Source organism: Rattus rattus, chromosome 8 (assembly GCF_011064425.1).
Source record: "Rattus rattus isolate New Zealand chromosome 8, Rrattus_CSIRO_v1, whole genome shotgun sequence".
Classification (NCBI taxonomy): Eukaryota; Metazoa; Chordata; class Mammalia; order Rodentia; family Muridae; genus Rattus; species Rattus rattus.
The window spans coordinates 56361573-56379051 of record NC_046161.1 but is presented as its reverse complement, the minus strand read 5'-3'; the positions used below and the strand labels follow the sequence as shown (position 1 = coordinate 56379051).

The 17479-nt window shown below is 41.0% G+C and overlaps 1 protein-coding gene across 1 annotated transcript in view; it reads left to right on the top strand.

Annotated features, from left to right (window-relative positions):
- Positions 1–13444, top strand: part of Glce (glucuronic acid epimerase) — a 70384-nt gene extending 56940 nt beyond the window's left edge. Inside the window, exons 4-5 of the mRNA XM_032909374.1 lie at positions 305–550; positions 9668–13444. Coding sequence (XP_032765265.1) covers positions 305–550; positions 9668–10692 — 1271 coding nt within the window. The 3' untranslated portion in view covers positions 10693–13444. The remainder of the gene's footprint in view (positions 1–304; positions 551–9667) is intronic.
- Positions 13445–17479: the final 4035 nt, after the last annotated feature.

Genomic DNA, 17479 nt, shown 5'->3' with positions numbered 1-17479 from the left:
CTTTCTAGCACCTGAATTCTTTGTCCAAGTGTAGTTCCCCAACATTAAATATTTTATCACTTAGTTAAAAGGTCAGTATATATCTTTTTAAAAATAAGTGATTACAAAGATGTAAAATACTGTACAATCAGAGTTAAGAATTGAGCTTGATCAATAGAACAAACATACAGCATTAAAGCAGGAAAAAAAAAAGCTTCAGAGTTGCAAATAACCCTAAAACATTACCCAGAAGTAGAACGGTGAAGAGTGGTCCTCAGAATGACTTCGTGTCTGGTTTTAGTGATCCGTTGTTTGTTTTTTATAGGTGTGCCATTATCGACACAATGGGGGCCTCAAGGCTATTTCTACCCAATCCAGATTGCACAGTATGGGCTCAGTCATTACAGCAAGAATCTAACCGAGAAACCCCCTCACATAGAGGTATACGAGACGGCAGAAGACAGGGACAGAAACATCAGACCTAATGAATGGACTGTGCCCAAGGGCTGCTTCATGGCCAGTGTGGCTGATAAGTCTAGATCCACCAATGTTAAACAGTTCATTGCTCCAGGTGAGTTTCATGCTGTACGTCTCTTTCATTTAAGTGGACCTAACGAATTGAGGCACCTTTAAAATTTTTAATGTTTTTTTAAAAACATAGTAACAAGCCCTTTATGTTACATAAACACAATATTATCAAAATCCCCCAAAACAGAACTGGGGACAAAAAGTCGGCCTTATAAAAAGGATAATTTACTACATGAAGAAGCAAACCGTAGAATGATGCTGAAATGTAGATACAGCTATTGTGTGCATCCTGTGGTCTGTATGCTCCAGGATGAAGGGGGTTTTGGGGTTTTTTTTTGTTTTTTTGTTTTTTGGTTTTTTTTGTTTTTTGTTTTTTGGTTTTTTGGTTTAATCTTTGGTACTGGGATCTAGCCCAGGGCTTTGTACATACTAAGTAAACATTCTTCCACTGAGCATCCTTGGGGTGTGTGTGTGTGTGTTCGTGAGAGTGTGAGTGTGTGTGTCTGTGTGCGTGCGTGCGTGCGTGTGTGTGTGTGTGTGTGTGTGTGTGTGTGTGTGTGTGTGTGTGTGTGTGTGTGTGTGTTAGTGTTATGGCATAGCAGACTTGAATTCAGATATCCTTTCCTTTGCCTATTTTTTTAACCAGTTTTCTTTTTGTAAAGAAATTGTAGCATTACCAAATAGGCCTGTTCTCATTACTAAATTTTGTTCATGCACTACATTATCTGAAACTTCATATAAAACCATTTTCATTAATAAAATCATTTATAAGATCAAATTAACCTTACGCAACATTTCCCTTTTACTGAGACAGTCTCATTAATTCGTATGTAATGTATTTTCCTGACTAATCAATATCCATGAGAACTAATGAGTCCATTACTTAAAAAGACAATGAAATAATCTTAGCACCTCAGGCTTAATCTTGATGATGAAATGTTGTCAGATTCAGAATTCATTCCTCCCCTACAAACTGAAGTAGGTAAATGAAAGAGAGCAGAGGAAAGAGCTCCTTTGTGTTTTGTATTTTGTTTTGTTCTTTATTGACGGCAGACTGGAAAGCCACATATAGATCTACTCATTCTACATTGTCTTAAGTACTGCACTTAGGAATGTTAATGCAGTGCAAAGAAGGGATGACTTTTAGTTTTTATTGCCTCTAGAACTTCTTTTCTCCCATGCCATTTTGTGATAGTTGTTTTCTAACTATTGTTGTTTTGCAGCAGGAAATTATTACATGAAGCAAAAGAATGTTTGCAAATCCAAGGAATTTCATTTTACATCAATAGTGTTGTCTAGATACTGGCAGAAAAGTGTACCTTTCATTCAGTCTCCTAGAGTGTCTGAATGGTCTGGTTCTGTCCTGTTGACAGAAACAGATTCCACTGATGCCTTGCTGAATTCAAAGGTAGACTCACAAATCATGCAAGGAGGGATCTTCCCCTTAGCCTGTCATTCATTCAGTGGACAGTTGTTAGAGATAGACCGTTGAGGGGAGCGGGTGTCAAGCTCACAAAGAACTTTTGGCAGCCTTGTTGTTGGAAGGATATAACTACTCAGTTGTTTTCTGTTGGTATAGTCTGTTAGCTGGGAATGGCATGCACATGTTATTGTGGGAGTTACACTATAAGGGTGAGGGAGAACGATTGCAACTACATGAGAACTAGAATCAAAGAAGTAAGGTGGCATCATTGAAGCATGGCTATGAGGCTTGAAGATGTTTGGAAAATACAGTTTTGTGGAAAATAATCCAAGGCATCATTGTTGAGAAGTTGAGACTTGTCTTAAAAGCATGGATGTAAGCGAGCTAAAGCTCTGGGGAACTAGGGAGTCATCTTTCTTGTTTTTAACTCCCAAAGGAGTTTGCTTTCTCCAAGGGAACAAATCCATCTTGAGCAAAGAACTATTTTTTTTTTTTTTGGTTCTTTTTTTCGGAGCTGGGGACCGAACCCAGGGCCTTGCGCTTCCTAGGCAAGCGCTCTACCACTGAGCTAAATCCCCAACCCCAAAGAACTATTTTGTAAGCAAGATGTACTAGTGTGCCTATGATCCCAACACTTAGGAGGCAGAGCCAAACAGGAGTACCAGAGCAGCCTAGACTACACAATGTGACCCTGCCTGAAAAACATTACATACTTGGTGCTGACCATTTTATGTCTGCAACCTATTCTTTATTACTAAATAATAATTTCCTTAAAATTAACACACACACACACACACACACACACACACACACACACACACAGATCTGTCTATTTATACGAATGGATGGGTGGGTGGGTGGGTGGATGGATGGATGGATGGATGGATGGATGGATGGATGGATGGATGGATGGATGGTAGAGTTGTGACCTTAGCTGGCCTCAGACTCACTCTGTGGTTGAGGATGGGATAACCTTGAACTCTTAATCTTTCTGTTTCTCTCCCAATGTTGAAATTGCAAGCATGTGCCAGCATACCTGGCTCTCTTTCGACATGGACTATTTTTAGCTTCTAGGTATTACAAATAAGGCTGCTATGAGCATGGTGGAGCACATGTCCTTGTGGTATGGTGGGGCATCTTTTGGGTATATACCCAAGAGTGGTATAGCTGGATGTTCAGGTAGAACTATCTCTTGATTTTCTGAGGAACCACTAGATTGATTTCCAGAGTGGTTATACCAGTTTGCAATTCCACCAACAATGGAGGAGTGCACCTCTTTCTCCACATCCTTGCCAGCATGTGCTGTCACTTAAGCTTTTGATCTTAGCCATTCTGGTTGGTATAAGGTGGAATCTCGGGGTGGTTTTGATTTGCATTTCTCTAATGACTAAGGACGTTGAACATTTCTTTAAGTGCCTCTTGGCCATTCAGTATTCTTCTATTGTGAATTCTCTGTTTGGTTCTGTACCCCATTTTTAATTGGGTTATTTGGTCTTTTGGGGGGTTAGCTTCTTGAGTTCCTTATATTTTGGGTATTAGTCCTCTGTCAGATGTGGGGTTAGTGAAGATTTTTTTTTCCCAGTCTGTAGGTTGCTGATTTGTCCCATTGATGGTGTCTTTTGCCTTACAGAAGCTTTTCAGTTTCGTGAAGTCCCATTTATCAGTTGTTGATCTTATAGCCTAGCCATTGGTGTTCTGTTCAGGAAATTTCCTCCTATGCCAATGAGTCTGAGGCTCTTTCCCACTTTCTCTTCTATTAGATTCAGTGTATCTGGTTTTATGTTGAGGTCCTTGATCCACTTGGACTTGAGCTTTGTGCAGGGTGATAAAGATGGATCTATTTTCATTCTCCTACATACAAACTGTCAGTTAGATAAGCAACATTTATTGAAAATGCTTTCTCTTTTCCAGTATATGTTTTTGGCTTCTTTGTCATAGGTGTGTGGGTTTACTTCTGGGTCTTCAATTCTACTCCATTGATCAACCTGTCTGTTTTTATCACTATTGCTTTGTAGTACAGTTTGAGGTCAGGGATGGTGATTTCCCCCCACCCTCAGAAGTTCTTTTATTGTTGAGAATTGTTTTGGCTATCCTGGATTTTTGTTTTTCCAAATGAAGTTGAGAATTGCTTTTTCCATGTCTGTGAAGAATTGTGTTGGAATTTTAATGGGAATTGTATTGAATCCGTAGATTGCTTTTGGTAAGATGGCCATTTTCACTATGTTTATTCTGCCAATCCATGAGTATCTTTCCATCTTTCAAGGTCTTCTTCAAATTCTTTTTTCAGGGATTTGAAGTTCTTGTTATACAGATCTTTCACTTACTTGGTCAGAGTTACATCAAGATATTTTATACTCTTTGTGTCTATTGTGAAGAGTGTTGTTTCCCTAATTTCTTACTCAGTCTGCTTATCATTTGTGTCAAGGAAGGCTACTGATTTGTTTTGAATTAATTTTACATCCATCCACTTTGCTGAAGTTGTTTATCATCTGTAGGAGTTCTCTGGTAGAATTTTGGGAGTCAGTTATGTATTCCATCATATCATCTGCAAATCGTGATACTTTGACTTCTTCCTTTCCAATTTCTATCCCCTTGATCCTCTTTTGTTGTCTAAATGCTCTAGCTAGAACTTCCAGTACTATATTGAATAGATAGGGAGAGAGTGAGCAACCTTGTCTTGTCCCAGATTTTAGTGGGATTGCTTCTAGATTCTCCATTTAATTTGATGTTGACTGTGGGTTTGCTATATAATGCTTTCATTATGTTTAGGTATGTGCCATGAATTTTTACTCTTTACAAGACTTTTAACATGAAGGGGAAGGGTATTGTATTTTGTCAAAGGCTTTTTCAGCATCTAATGAGATGATCATGTGGCTTTTTTCTTAGAGTTTGTTTATATAGTGTATTACATTGATGGATTTCCGTATACTGAACCATACCTGCATCTTTGAGATGAAGCCTACTTACTCGTAGTGAATAATGATTTTGGATTTTGTTGTGTTCTTGTATTCAGTTTGCAAGAATTGTATTGAGTAGTTTTGCATCGATATTCATAAGCAAGATTAGTTCTCTTTGTTGGGACTTTGTATGGTTTAGGTACAAGAGCAATTATGGCTTCATAGAATGAATTAGGTAGTGTTCCTTCTGTTTCCATTTTATGGAATAGTTTAAGGAGTATTGGTATTAGCTCTTCTTTGAAGGTCTGGTAGAATTCTGCACTAAAACCATCTGACCCTGGACCTTTTTTGGTTGGGAAGTTTTGTGACTATTTCTATTTCCTTAGAGGTTATGGGACTACTTAGATAGTTTACCTGATCTTGATTTAACTTTGGTACGTAGTATATGTCTAGAAAATCATCTAAATTTTAAAATTGAATGATCTAGAACCTCATGCTTGTAATTAGCTTTCCCAAAGCATTCTTTTCCTTCCATTTTCATGACCTCTCCTCCTCTCTCTCCTGTTTAGCTGTTTTCTCTCAGGCTTCTGTTAAGTATTTCCCCTCCCACCATTTTTTCTACTTCATCCGGGGTTGAGTAAGGCTGTTTCTCATCTGATGTAGCAAACATGTTGACAGTGATTAAATAAATGATAGTAGCTTTATGTAAGGATACAGACTTAAAGACTGTTCTGTTTTCCTAGCTTTACTGAGTGTAATTTACAAATGAATTTGTATATAATTAGGGCATAAATATGATGTTTTGAAGGATATACATGGTGGAAATTGGTTACCAGGATCAAGATAGGTAGTTTATACAGAGCTGGAATTCAACACCCATGCCAGGTGGCTCACAGCCACCTATAACTGCACTTCTAGGAGATCTGGATCTGATGGCCTCTAGCCTCCCTTGGCACCTGCACTCACATACACAAGCCCAGATACAAAGACATAGTTAAAAATAATAAACTTTGTTTAATAATATGAAAACAAAAGATGATTTACAAATCTATTACCTCATAAGTTGGTGTATGTGTTGTTAAGAGTGTGGAAAATGTCAGCGTACTTTAAGTGTAGGATGCAGTATTAGCCGTAGTTTGCCATGGTATACGTCAGGCGTCTGAAAACTTGTATTCGCTGGCCTCCATCTCCCTATTTCCTCCATTTTCTAGTTTCTGAATACACCAGTCTATTTCTATTAGTCCAACTTTCTTACTAATTACTTATAATATTTAATATAATCAGAGTATAGTAGCAATCTGCAATCCATATACGGTGTCTGCCTTTCTGTGACCAGTTTCATAAGCATTAGCTCTCAGATGGCAGGGTTTCTTTCTCCTTACAACTGAAAATTACAAGCACACATTATCCATTCACCTATTGCCACACACATGTTGTTTCCATGTCTTGGCTATTTCTACTAATTTTTCAATGAACATGGGCTATCTGTCACCAACATACCTCTTTGAAATGGTAATTTTTGTCTCTTTTGATAAGTGTAGACCCAGAAGTGGGATTCCTGGTTCACCGAGTTCTGGCTTTAGTTTGGAGGGATCCATTATACAATGCTGTAATGGCTATACCAATTTACATTATGCACAAAGATCCTTTTCCACACATCTGCTGCAGACCTCGGTTAGTGTTCATACTTCCCTTGATAGTCCTAATGTATGGTGGCTGTTGTTTTCCTATGGTTTTGTTTGTACTTCCTTTGGGATAAGGGATGGACACCTTTGCATATATCCTGACTTTGGATATATTAATTAATCACAAATTAATTAAAGAATTCTTTACCTTATTGCTTTTGTTTTCTGTTGAGTTCCTTATATATCATGGATGTTAACCCCTTCTCAAATCTATAATATACAGATATTTCCTCCTGTTTTTTATTTTTCTTCTTTTATTTTAGTTGATTGCTTTATAGTTTGATACAGTCTTAGTCTTCTATTTGGTTTTGGTGATGGTGCTTTTAGTGTCAAAATAGAGAATAATTGGCAGTGTGTTTGCCCTCCTTTGTTAATGTACACGTATGTTTGGTACGTCTAGACCAAACAGAAAGTTTTAGTAGCTCCTGAAAAATAACTGCACAGAAAATAGGGTCTATGGGCTTATGGGATTCCAAATAGCAGAGAAGTCAAAACTTCCGTTAGTAGATTGGAAAGGAGACCCCAGACAGCAGGTGTTGTAAGGAGAGCACCGTCTGCTGTATTTTCTGTTTACCACACCAACCCATATTCTACCACTCAGACCCCACTGTAGTCTGGCAGATTATATGACTTCGCAAGTATGGCCAAAAGGAGGACATTGAAAGACTATTTCCTATCACTGTGGGGAAGACTCCAGTTGTTGACTGGTTGAGGACTGTGACTTCTTATGGATCCTTTGTGTCTCAAAGCCCTTTTGTTAGTGTTATGGATTTAGAAAATTTAATAATCAGACCTTTTGAAAAGTTCATTCATTACTGAATCCTTTGGACTCATCTGGTATATTAAGATATAATAAGAGGATTGACTAGACTATGTCACTTAATTCAATTTTTATAAATAAAATGAAAAAATTAGAACAGAATTCTGGGGGGAAATGGATTTCAGCTTCCCTTCATCTGAACTTTAAAGATGGGGCATTGTCCCCAGTCTGCCAGAACAGATGTAATACTTAGTGATGGCAGATGAATGAGGTATCACTAAAAAACGAGAGAGAGAGAGAGAGAGAGAGAGAGAGTCATCAGAGTCTACTGTGCCGAGTGTAACTCAGTCCTATGAGATGCGTGTGTCAGTTCAGAATCCTGCAGTGTCTCAGGTAGTTGAACTCAAGCTCCAGATTTCACTTTACTGCAAAGGAGGAGAGTACTAGTTAGAGAGAGCACGCCTGCTGACATCTTGACAGATAAAACTATTGTGGTCAATTTTTAAAATATCACCCAGGCATTATTTGATTTGTAAGTCAGCTAAGATGTTCTCATTCTTAATACAATTTCCATAATAATTTTCATTATCAGATGAAGTCATTAAGAGCTTTGGGCCATGTATATTCTGGTGTATACTGTGGAATCCAGCATTGAGACGTTTGACTCCACATGCTGATGCCATCCAGGCTGATCTGGTCTTTGCTCCTGAATATCCTCTCAAGGACTGGTAGCAACAGAGACCTGCTTTCATGGCTAGGTCTGAGGGAAGGAATCTCTGCTGAGTATTCTTTTGAGCATATATTTTCTGTGTCATTTGTTTTCCTTCTTGGTACTTGGGCCCAGAAACCTGGACTATAGGCGCCGCTGTAGCTGTTTAACCTCACAGAACCTGCAGGTCTTTAAAACAGAAATAATCCTTATTTACCAGTCTTAGGACCACCTGACAGTTTGTATGTGGGTGTGTTTGGGAAATAGATGTTCCTATTTCCCTTTGATGTTTTAAAGTTTGTGCTGCAAGTATCATTTATTTCTGCAATGTTTGTGTGCTTCTGGGCGCTATCCTTGCTGATATCTGGTTTTACTATGCACAGTGTCTTGGTGGTTGTTAGGTGAGCATCATTCAAATGGTCATCCTGCTAAGAGCCAACCATCACTGTACTCTGGCTATACAAGAGAAATTCCGTACTTCATAGTTTGATAGAAAAAACAGAGTTTACCATTTTATTAGCATGTGGTAATCAGTAGGTGGCAAGAGTCACCATCATTTGTCACTGTTCTAAGCCACCATCTTTTTTAAACTCAAAATTATACTGCAAAGATAATGTTGTCTCTGCTAACTCTTGAAACTGGGACTTGGAAAGGTCTGTTTTGCCTTTTCAGAGCCTCTGTTTTTAACCCCTTTCCTTCTTTTATCTTCTACATAATCTTCTACATAAGCCCATTGTTTAATGTCCAGTAATTTTGTTCACAGTTCCAGAGAATATAAAGAATAAACATCATTTTCTTTTTTAAAATATTTTTTATTTACTTTTACATTCCAGATTTTATTCCCCTCCTGGTTCACCCTCCAACGGTTCCACATCCCATGCCGCCTCACCTCCCCCACTCTACCCCATCTCCACGAGGATGTCCCCACCCCACCCACCCTATGACCTCTAAATTCCCTGGGGCCTCCAGTCTCTTGAGAATTAGGTACATCTTCTCTGATTGAGTCCAGACCTGGGAGTCCTCTGCTGTATATGTGTTGGGGGCCTCATATCAGCTGGTATATGCTGTCTGGTTGGTGATCCAGTGTCTGAAGGATCTCAGGGGTCCAGGATAATTGAGACTGCTGGTCCTCCTATATGGCCATTTTCAACATCAAATTAAGACCCAGACTGGACATTCTGGGTTCTGCCTTTGTATTTGGCAGGTTTCTTACCTGTGTCTCAGTTACACATCTGTGCAGTGGAGTAAGACAGAGCATGCTCACAGCTAAGCGGGCACCAAGTAAGGTCGGAAATGTGGGACACAGAATATAAGGAGCAAATACAAACTGCATTAGAAGTGAAATTTTATACATAGCCATTTTATCTAAAACTTTAACTCTCTTGTAATAATATGCATTGAATCAGCTTTTGGCTATTTTTTCCTCTCTTTTATGGAATAAGTGTATTAGAATAATCAGTGAGTCTTCATCAGTTGGCATCAGGTCTAGAAAGGACAACTTTATCAGCAATTCTTAGTTATTTGCTCAGAATCCTTTCTATAAACCAGAGTCAAAGGTAAGGAGAAGCCATCATTAAATTTGTGGAGTTAATTTTGTGTGGTCAGTAGTTGTCCAGAATAAACTATAATTAAATCTTAAGTATAAAGATACTTTTATTCTAACCAGAACTTGGTCTGTCCCCACAGAAGCCGGTGAGGGTGTGTCTTTGCAGCTGGGAAATACAAAGGACTTCATTATCTCATTCGACCTCAAGTTCTTAACAAACGGAAGTGTGTCTGTGGTTCTGGAGACCACAGACAAGAATCAGCTCTTCACTGTGCACTATGTCTCAAATACCCAGCTAATTGCTTTTAAAGACAGGGACATATACTACGGCATTGGGCCCAGAACTTCATGGAGTACAGTTACCAGGGACCTGGTCACTGACCTCAGGAAAGGAGTGGGCCTTTCTAACACAAAAGCTGTCAAGCCAACCAAAATCATGCCCAAAAAAGTGGTTAGGTTGATTGCAAAGGGGAAGGGGTTCCTGGACAACATTACCATCTCAACCACAGCCCACATGGCTGCATTCTTTGCTGCTAGTGACTGGCTAGTGAGGAACCAGGATGAGAAAGGTGGCTGGCCAATTATGGTGACCCGGAAGTTAGGGGAAGGGTTTAAATCTTTAGAGCCAGGATGGTACTCTGCCATGGCACAAGGGCAAGCCATCTCTACCTTAGTCAGGGCCTACCTTCTAACAAAAGACTATGTATTCCTCAATTCAGCTTTAAGGGCAACAGCCCCATACAAGTTTCTGTCAGAGCAGCATGGAGTTAAAGCCGTGTTCATGAATAAACATGACTGGTATGAAGAATATCCAACTACACCTAGCTCTTTTGTTTTAAATGGCTTTATGTATTCTCTGATTGGGCTGTATGACCTAAAAGAAACAGCAGGAGAGAAGCTTGGGAAAGAAGCAAGGTCCTTGTATGAGCGCGGCATGGAATCTCTTAAAGCCATGCTGCCCTTGTACGATACTGGCTCCGGAACCATCTATGACCTCCGCCACTTCATGCTTGGCATTGCTCCCAACCTGGCCCGCTGGGACTATCACACCACCCACATCAACCAGCTGCAGCTGCTCAGCACCATCGATGAGTCCCCAATCTTCAAAGAATTTGTCAAGAGGTGGAAAAGCTACCTTAAAGGCAGTAGGGCAAAGCACAACTAGAGCTCAAAACCAAAAGTGCGTTCCAGCCTCTTCTGAGCTCCAGGGCTGAGCTGTGTCAGCGGCAGAGTTCAGCAGCACGTTGCACATTTTTAAATGCGGTGTGTTCTGGGTTTGTGAGTCACAGCACTGTGAGAAGAGACCCTTGAAGTTAGTCTTCTGAAACAGTTGCATTCCATGGGTCAGGTGCTTAGAAAGGTAGGCGAGGAGAGTGCTTGGTCAGTGCACTGAGCACAGATGTGACCTCCGCCCTGCTCCTCATGTAGGCCTCCATGCAGTCTCTCAGTCTTGGGAAGATGCTGGGAAGTCACTGCTGCCCAGCACTTACCTAAACCTTAGCATGGAGTGCTTTTAAAATGTGATTATTTATATTTGTACTGAAAACAGGCTTAGAAATCAGTGTGCTGTGCTGCAGGAAACACGTGCATATAGCCTGGATCGTGGACTCTTTTTTAAAAGTGTTTCTTTCCCGTAGATTCATTTCTCGAGAGGGAGTGAGCATTTGTTCAATTATATATGGAAAATATTTTGAATTATGGTTTTCTTGAACTATGTATATCTAAACACAGCCCGTGTTCAGGTTTCACGGTCATATACATAAGCACAACTAAAATGAAACTTGTTGACTGCACAAGAAATTACAGACATGCTATGTTTTATGAAACTTGGTCTACAATCAGTAAAAGTTTGATAATCGTCTTCCCACCTCTGCTCCAGTGCAGTTTGTCTTCGTCACTGTCTAGTAGGTTGCACTTCATTCATTTCATACTGTCCTTTAGTAGTTCTGTCTGTTGAGAGGACATTACTCAGAATATTATAAGCCTAAATTTGTGACAGACTTAACAGTTTGAAACTAACCATTGGTACTTCCTCCATAAAAGAAAAGTACTGGGTTAAGTGTCACGTTCAGGAGTCACAGTAAAGTTTTCCATGCCTGGGTTGTCCCCATTGCTTTTCATGGTTTCTGTCCTCACTGTTTCTCTGAAGCTTAATTTTAAATGATTCCAGCATTGAAACAGAAGAGATGCTACTTACTATGTCTGCTGTCTGTATGCCATCAGATCTGTCAGAGTCCTCATGCTATGGACAGTGTCTGCTGTAAGGCTTCAGGCATTAGATAAAAGCAACAGGGATTGGTTTTGCTCTGGTATTTGTTTAAGGGTGTGATAATATGGAGACAGTTGGGTAACATGAGCCTCATACTTTCTAGGGACAAACAGTGGAGCTTATCCATGCTGTTGGTCAGATGCACGTTTAAGACGGGGTGGATGATCCACCCACACACATTGTACTTCTACTGAATTCAGCTAAAAAGTGCTGTTGAAAACTGGAGTGCATAAACGCACACGCACATGTATACATAATGATACATATGTAAACTACATTAACAGCAAAGGCTGGAAAGAAGGTCTGTACTGAAGACAATATTAAACTGTTGAGAAATAAACTTAGACTCCCAGTTTATATGACCACACCTTAATTTTACCTACAACGTAACTAGCGTGGTCATTAGGTTCCCCAGTTTTTACCTCTGGTTCTCACACACTAGGTGTTTCAGCAACATCTGAACATGCACATTTTGTCTCAGCAATAAAAACGAAGACTCCCTTTTTCAGTACTTATGTTCAAAACAAGCTTGCCCACGTGGGAACACTGTTCACTACAGATTTGTCACTGGAGTGCTCCCAGCTCTGCTTTCTGTTTGCATACTGGTCTTCAGATGAGAGGAGTCAGTGAATCCTGGAACTGATTTTTGTGACAAACACCAGTGCCTTACCAATGTGGTTGTCCTTTTTGTTTCTGTTTCTGTTTCTGAGGTAGAGATGACAGTTCACTGCTGTTGCTTTTCCACTGCCTTCCACATTGCAACAGCCACTTGACTTGTTTGTGATCCCAGAATTCCCTAAGAGGTCACACAGAGCCTGTGATAGCACTGTCAGTGCTTGGCTTGTCAGACGTGAGGATGCCTCTGTTGTCACTTGGAGGTTAACAGAATGAGACTCTGGCTGCAGGAAGTCTGCCTGTGAGGTGGGGATCCACTGCATGTTGACAGGTGGGAGAACCGGGCGTGTGTGAGGGAACACTGCCTGGGACCCATGCAGTTTTGCTTCCAGAAAACGTCAAAGTTTCCTAAGTTTTTAAATCATGTGTTTACTTATCCTGAGTATGGAGAGAATGGGGAGGGTATTTTACATTTTTATTGTGACTCTTTAACTTTTTTCTTTAAAGGTAATGGTTTGGTTCACTTATCTGAGTTAGCTTCCATGTTGAATCTTTTGCCATTTCAGTAGTAAAACAGCCAAAAGTTTCTAGCAAAGGGCAGATTTGACCCTTTAGGAGTTACTGTATATAACGGCTTCATTCACGAGCCACACAGCATCTGTGAGCAAGTGCAGAAGTGACACTGCCTCTCCAGATGCAGGGCCTCTGTCTTTGTTGGTGTACAGACTCTTACCAAAAGCTGCTGCTTTGTTCTTGTGATTGTTTCCTTGCTTCTCCATTGTACATGTGGGGTATATGCCATGTGTCAAATATGCAATAATGTGTTTACCGGATGCCCTTCTGCAGGGTGGTCCTCTGTAAAGCTGTACAGCCTTTGCAGTTCAAGCACAATGTGCACATGTTAGTTTTATATACAGCAAAACTTGATTTTTTCAAATGGAAAGGTATTTTTTGTTTCTATACAAAGTTAAATGGGTTGTTTGTGCTTAATGTAAAGCTGCTTTATAAAATTGTAAAATAAAGTTTTTATCTCGAAAAGAAACGTACTTGGGTATGTCTCTTCTTTTTCTGCTTAGTTTGTGATTATGTGAACCCAGCAAGCATTTGACCAATATTTCTTGTTGAAACTGAAGACAGGGAACCAAAGTATCTCCCAGGAACCTTAGTCTGTAGAAGAACCAGAGTACCCGGGACAGGTTCATAAAATAAAGTGCTGCACTGTAGGAACTGAAGCCCATGTTGGGGCTCTAGGATGAGGACAAGTGGAAGTAGGGAAAGGGCAACTCGAGCCAACACTCAGGTACCCCAGCTGGGTGTGAGCATGTTCTGCCTGGTTACCATCTGGGGGTTCCATGCTGTCGGTTGTCTTTCTGTTCTAGCCTCTTTAGAATGACTAGCACTGCCCCATAGTCTCTATGGCTTCATTTTACTAAATTCCACACAAATCTATGCTGGACTCCAGTTGATCAGTCAGCTGTTAGCTTTCAGTGGCCATGCAGGTCTCAGCACAAGGCTGCACCTCTTTCTTAGAAGCTATTCCTTGTCTTCCACCTTAGTTGAGAAACAGCTGTGTGGTCACAAGCAGTCTTGGACCAGAGTGAATCACAGACTACTCTTGCTTTGATTTTGCAATGTGTGACAAAATTAAGAGTTGACAATGAATCTCATACTCATTTTTTCATTGCCCTTGAGGTGCAGGTCCTCCAAACCACAGAGGTCTTTGATACCTGTAGAGCACTTCTTTCCTGCCTGGGTGCTGGACAGTCGTGCCAGTAGCCAAGCCACTCAGTCTCTCCAGCAAGAATCCAAAATTGAGTTAGAACTTGTAGACTGAAGTAAAAAGAAAAGCAAAGGTGAAAAACCAATCTTGGCAGGGCTCCAAGCCCTGGATCCAGTGCATTCAGAGAGCAGCGGGATTCCACTCAGGTTCTCTGTGTGTATTTACATCATCCCCTGTGTGCTGACGTTGGCTAGATTCGGTTTCTGTGGCTTATAACAGTGGAGGCCTAATGCATAGTAGTAGTGTCTCCACTGTTGAGGAAGTGGTCTGCAGAGGTACATTTTTTCATCCGCTAGGACTACTGTAACTAAACACCACAGGCCAGGGTAGCTTAAGCAGCAGAAATTCACATTCTCAATTCCAGAAATGAGAACTCTCTAAAATCAAGTTGTAGGTAGGGTCAGTTTCTTTTGAAGTTGCCTTTCCTTCTTTCTGTCTTCTTCCCGTATCTTCACGTGGTTGTCTATCTATGTTGTCTGAGTCCTAATCTCATAAGGAGACTAGTCCCACTGGATTAAGGACTATTCCTATGACCCTGTTTTTTATAAGTATCTCCACATATCATATTTTGATATATTGAGGCTTAAGACTTTAACATGCCAATTTAGGGGCAAGGTATCACAGTTCAACCCATAATAACCACACGGAACTGAAAGTCCCAACTCAGGTGCTTAGAAAACACAAATGGGCAGATTTCCTATTTTTTTTTAAACATCTAGACCAAAGTTTCCCCTCCCTCCTTCCAGTCCTTCCCTTCAATTCCCCCACCCCCAACTCCTCCTTTCCTTGGAAAGAGGTGGGTCTCCTATCAATACCAACCAGCAAGAGTATATCAAGTCGCAGCAAGAGGAGGCATCTCCTTTCCTTATTAGGGCTAGATGAAGCAACAGAGGAGGAAGGGGTGCCAAAGGCAGGTAACAGAGTCAAAGTCACAGCTCCCTCTGTTAAGAAGACCAAATTACATCACTGAAACATACATGCAGATGACCTAGGTCAGTCTCATGCAGGCTCCCTGATTGGCAGTTCAGGCTATGTGAGCCCCTATATGTCCAGATTAGTTGATTCTGTGGGTTTTATTGTGGTTTCCTTGACCCCTCTGGCTCCTACAATCCTTCCTCCTCTAAATGCAGGATTCCCCAAGCTCTGCTTGAATCTCTACTTTTTCCATCAGTTACTGGATGAAGCCTCTCTGATGACAATTGGGCTGGGGAATATCATTAGCTATCATTTCATTGACTATTTTTTCTTTTACCAGTCATGTTTGGCTTTATCCTACATCTGTAGGCTATCTGGCCTCAGGTTCCTGGCCCTCCAGGCAGTATCAGGGTATGCTCCCTCTCTTGGCATGGGTCTCAAGCTGGACCAGCCATTGGTTGGCTTCTCTTACAATTTCTGCACCACCTTTATCCCAGCACATCTTCTAGGCAGGACAAATTATAAATCTAAGGTTTTGTGGCTATGTTGGTGTCCCAGTCCCTCCACTAGAAGTCTTGCCTAGTTATAGGAAATGTCCAGTTCAGGATTCTTGTCCCCAATTGCTAGGAGTCTTAGGATCACCCTCACAGATGTCTATGAGTTTCCATTGAACTAGGTTTTAGTTCATCCCAGAGATGGCCCCAACCCTGATTCCAGTTGTCTCTCTCAGTGCTCCCTACCTCCATCCTCCCCATACCCGATCCCTCCCATCCCCAGCCACTTTAGAAATCAGTATATCAGTTTCTCAGAAAATTAGGAATTGACCCCCCTTAAAACCCAGCTATGCCCCTCCTGGCAAAGGATGCATCACCATACCACACAGACGCTTGCTCAACTATGTTCATAGTTGTAATAGCCAGAAACTGGAAACAACCTAGATGACCCTGGACCAAAGAATGGATGAAGAAAATGTGGTATGTCTACACAATGAATCATTACTCAGCTTAAAAAAGAAAAAAATGACATCATGAGGTTTGCAGGCAAATTGATGAACTAGAAAAGATCATCTTGAGTGAGGTAACACAGACCCAGAAGGACAAACATGGTATGTACTCACTCATAAGTGGATATTAACCATAAAGGATAGCCATCCTATAATCCACAGACCCCAGAGAAGTTAAGTAATGGGGGTGGGGGCATGAATCTCACTGTGAAGAAGAAATAGAACTGACTCTCTCTAGTACTGTCCAGAAGAAATCACACTGGGTTTTTTTTTTTGGTTTTTTTTTTTTTTTTTGGTTATTTTTTTTTGGAAGGGCAGTCAGTGCTTTTTTTTTTTTTTAATTTATTTATTTAATGTATGTGAGTACACTAGCTGTCTTCAGACACACCAGAAGAGGGCATCAGATCTCATTACAGATGGTTGTGAGCCACCATGTGGTTGCTGGGATTTGAACTCAGGACCTCTGGAAGAGCAGTCAGTGCTCTTAACCGCTGAGCCATCTCTCTAGCCCCGGTTATTTTTTAAAAGATATATTTTTTTTATTTTATTTATATGAACACACTGTAGCTATCCTCAGAGACACCAAAAGAGGGCATCAGATCCCATTACAGATGGTTGTGAGCCACCATGTGGTTGCCAAGAATTGACCTCAGGACCTCTGGAAAAGCTGTCAGTGCTCTTAACCACTGATCCATCCCTCCAGCCCCTCCTTTGGGTATTTTTTTTTTCTTTATTAACTTGAGTATTTCTTATTTACATTTCGATTGTTATTCCCTTTCCCAGTTTCCGGGCCAACATCCCCCTAACCCCTTCCCCTCCCCTTCTATATGGTTGTTCCCCTCCCCATCCTCCCCCCCAGTACCGCCCTCCCCCCAACAATCACGTTCACTGGGGGTTCAGTCTTGGCAGGACCAAGGGCTTCCCTTCCACTGGTGCTCTTACTAGGCTATTCATTGCCTACCTATGAGGTTGGAGCCCAGGGTCAGTCCATGTATAGTCTTTGGGTAGTGGCTTAGTCCCTGGAAGCTCTGGTTGGTTGGCATTGTTGTTCATATGGGGTCTCGAGCCCCTTCAAGCTCTCCCAGTACTTTCTTTGATTCTTTCAACGGGGGGTCCCGTTCTCAGTTCAGTGGTTTGCTGCTGGCATTCGCCTATGTATTTGCTGTATTCTGGCTGGAAATCACACTGTTCTTAAGAGGAATGTTTTGTTTGTAAACTAACAAAGCAAAAGTGATGTTTTAAAAATGTGCCATTAGAAACTGAAGAGATGGCTCAGGGGTCAAAAGTACACACTGCTCTTGCCAAGGACCTGAGTTCAGTTCCCAGCACACAAGTCAGGCAGCTCACCTGTGATTCCAGTTCTCTGATGC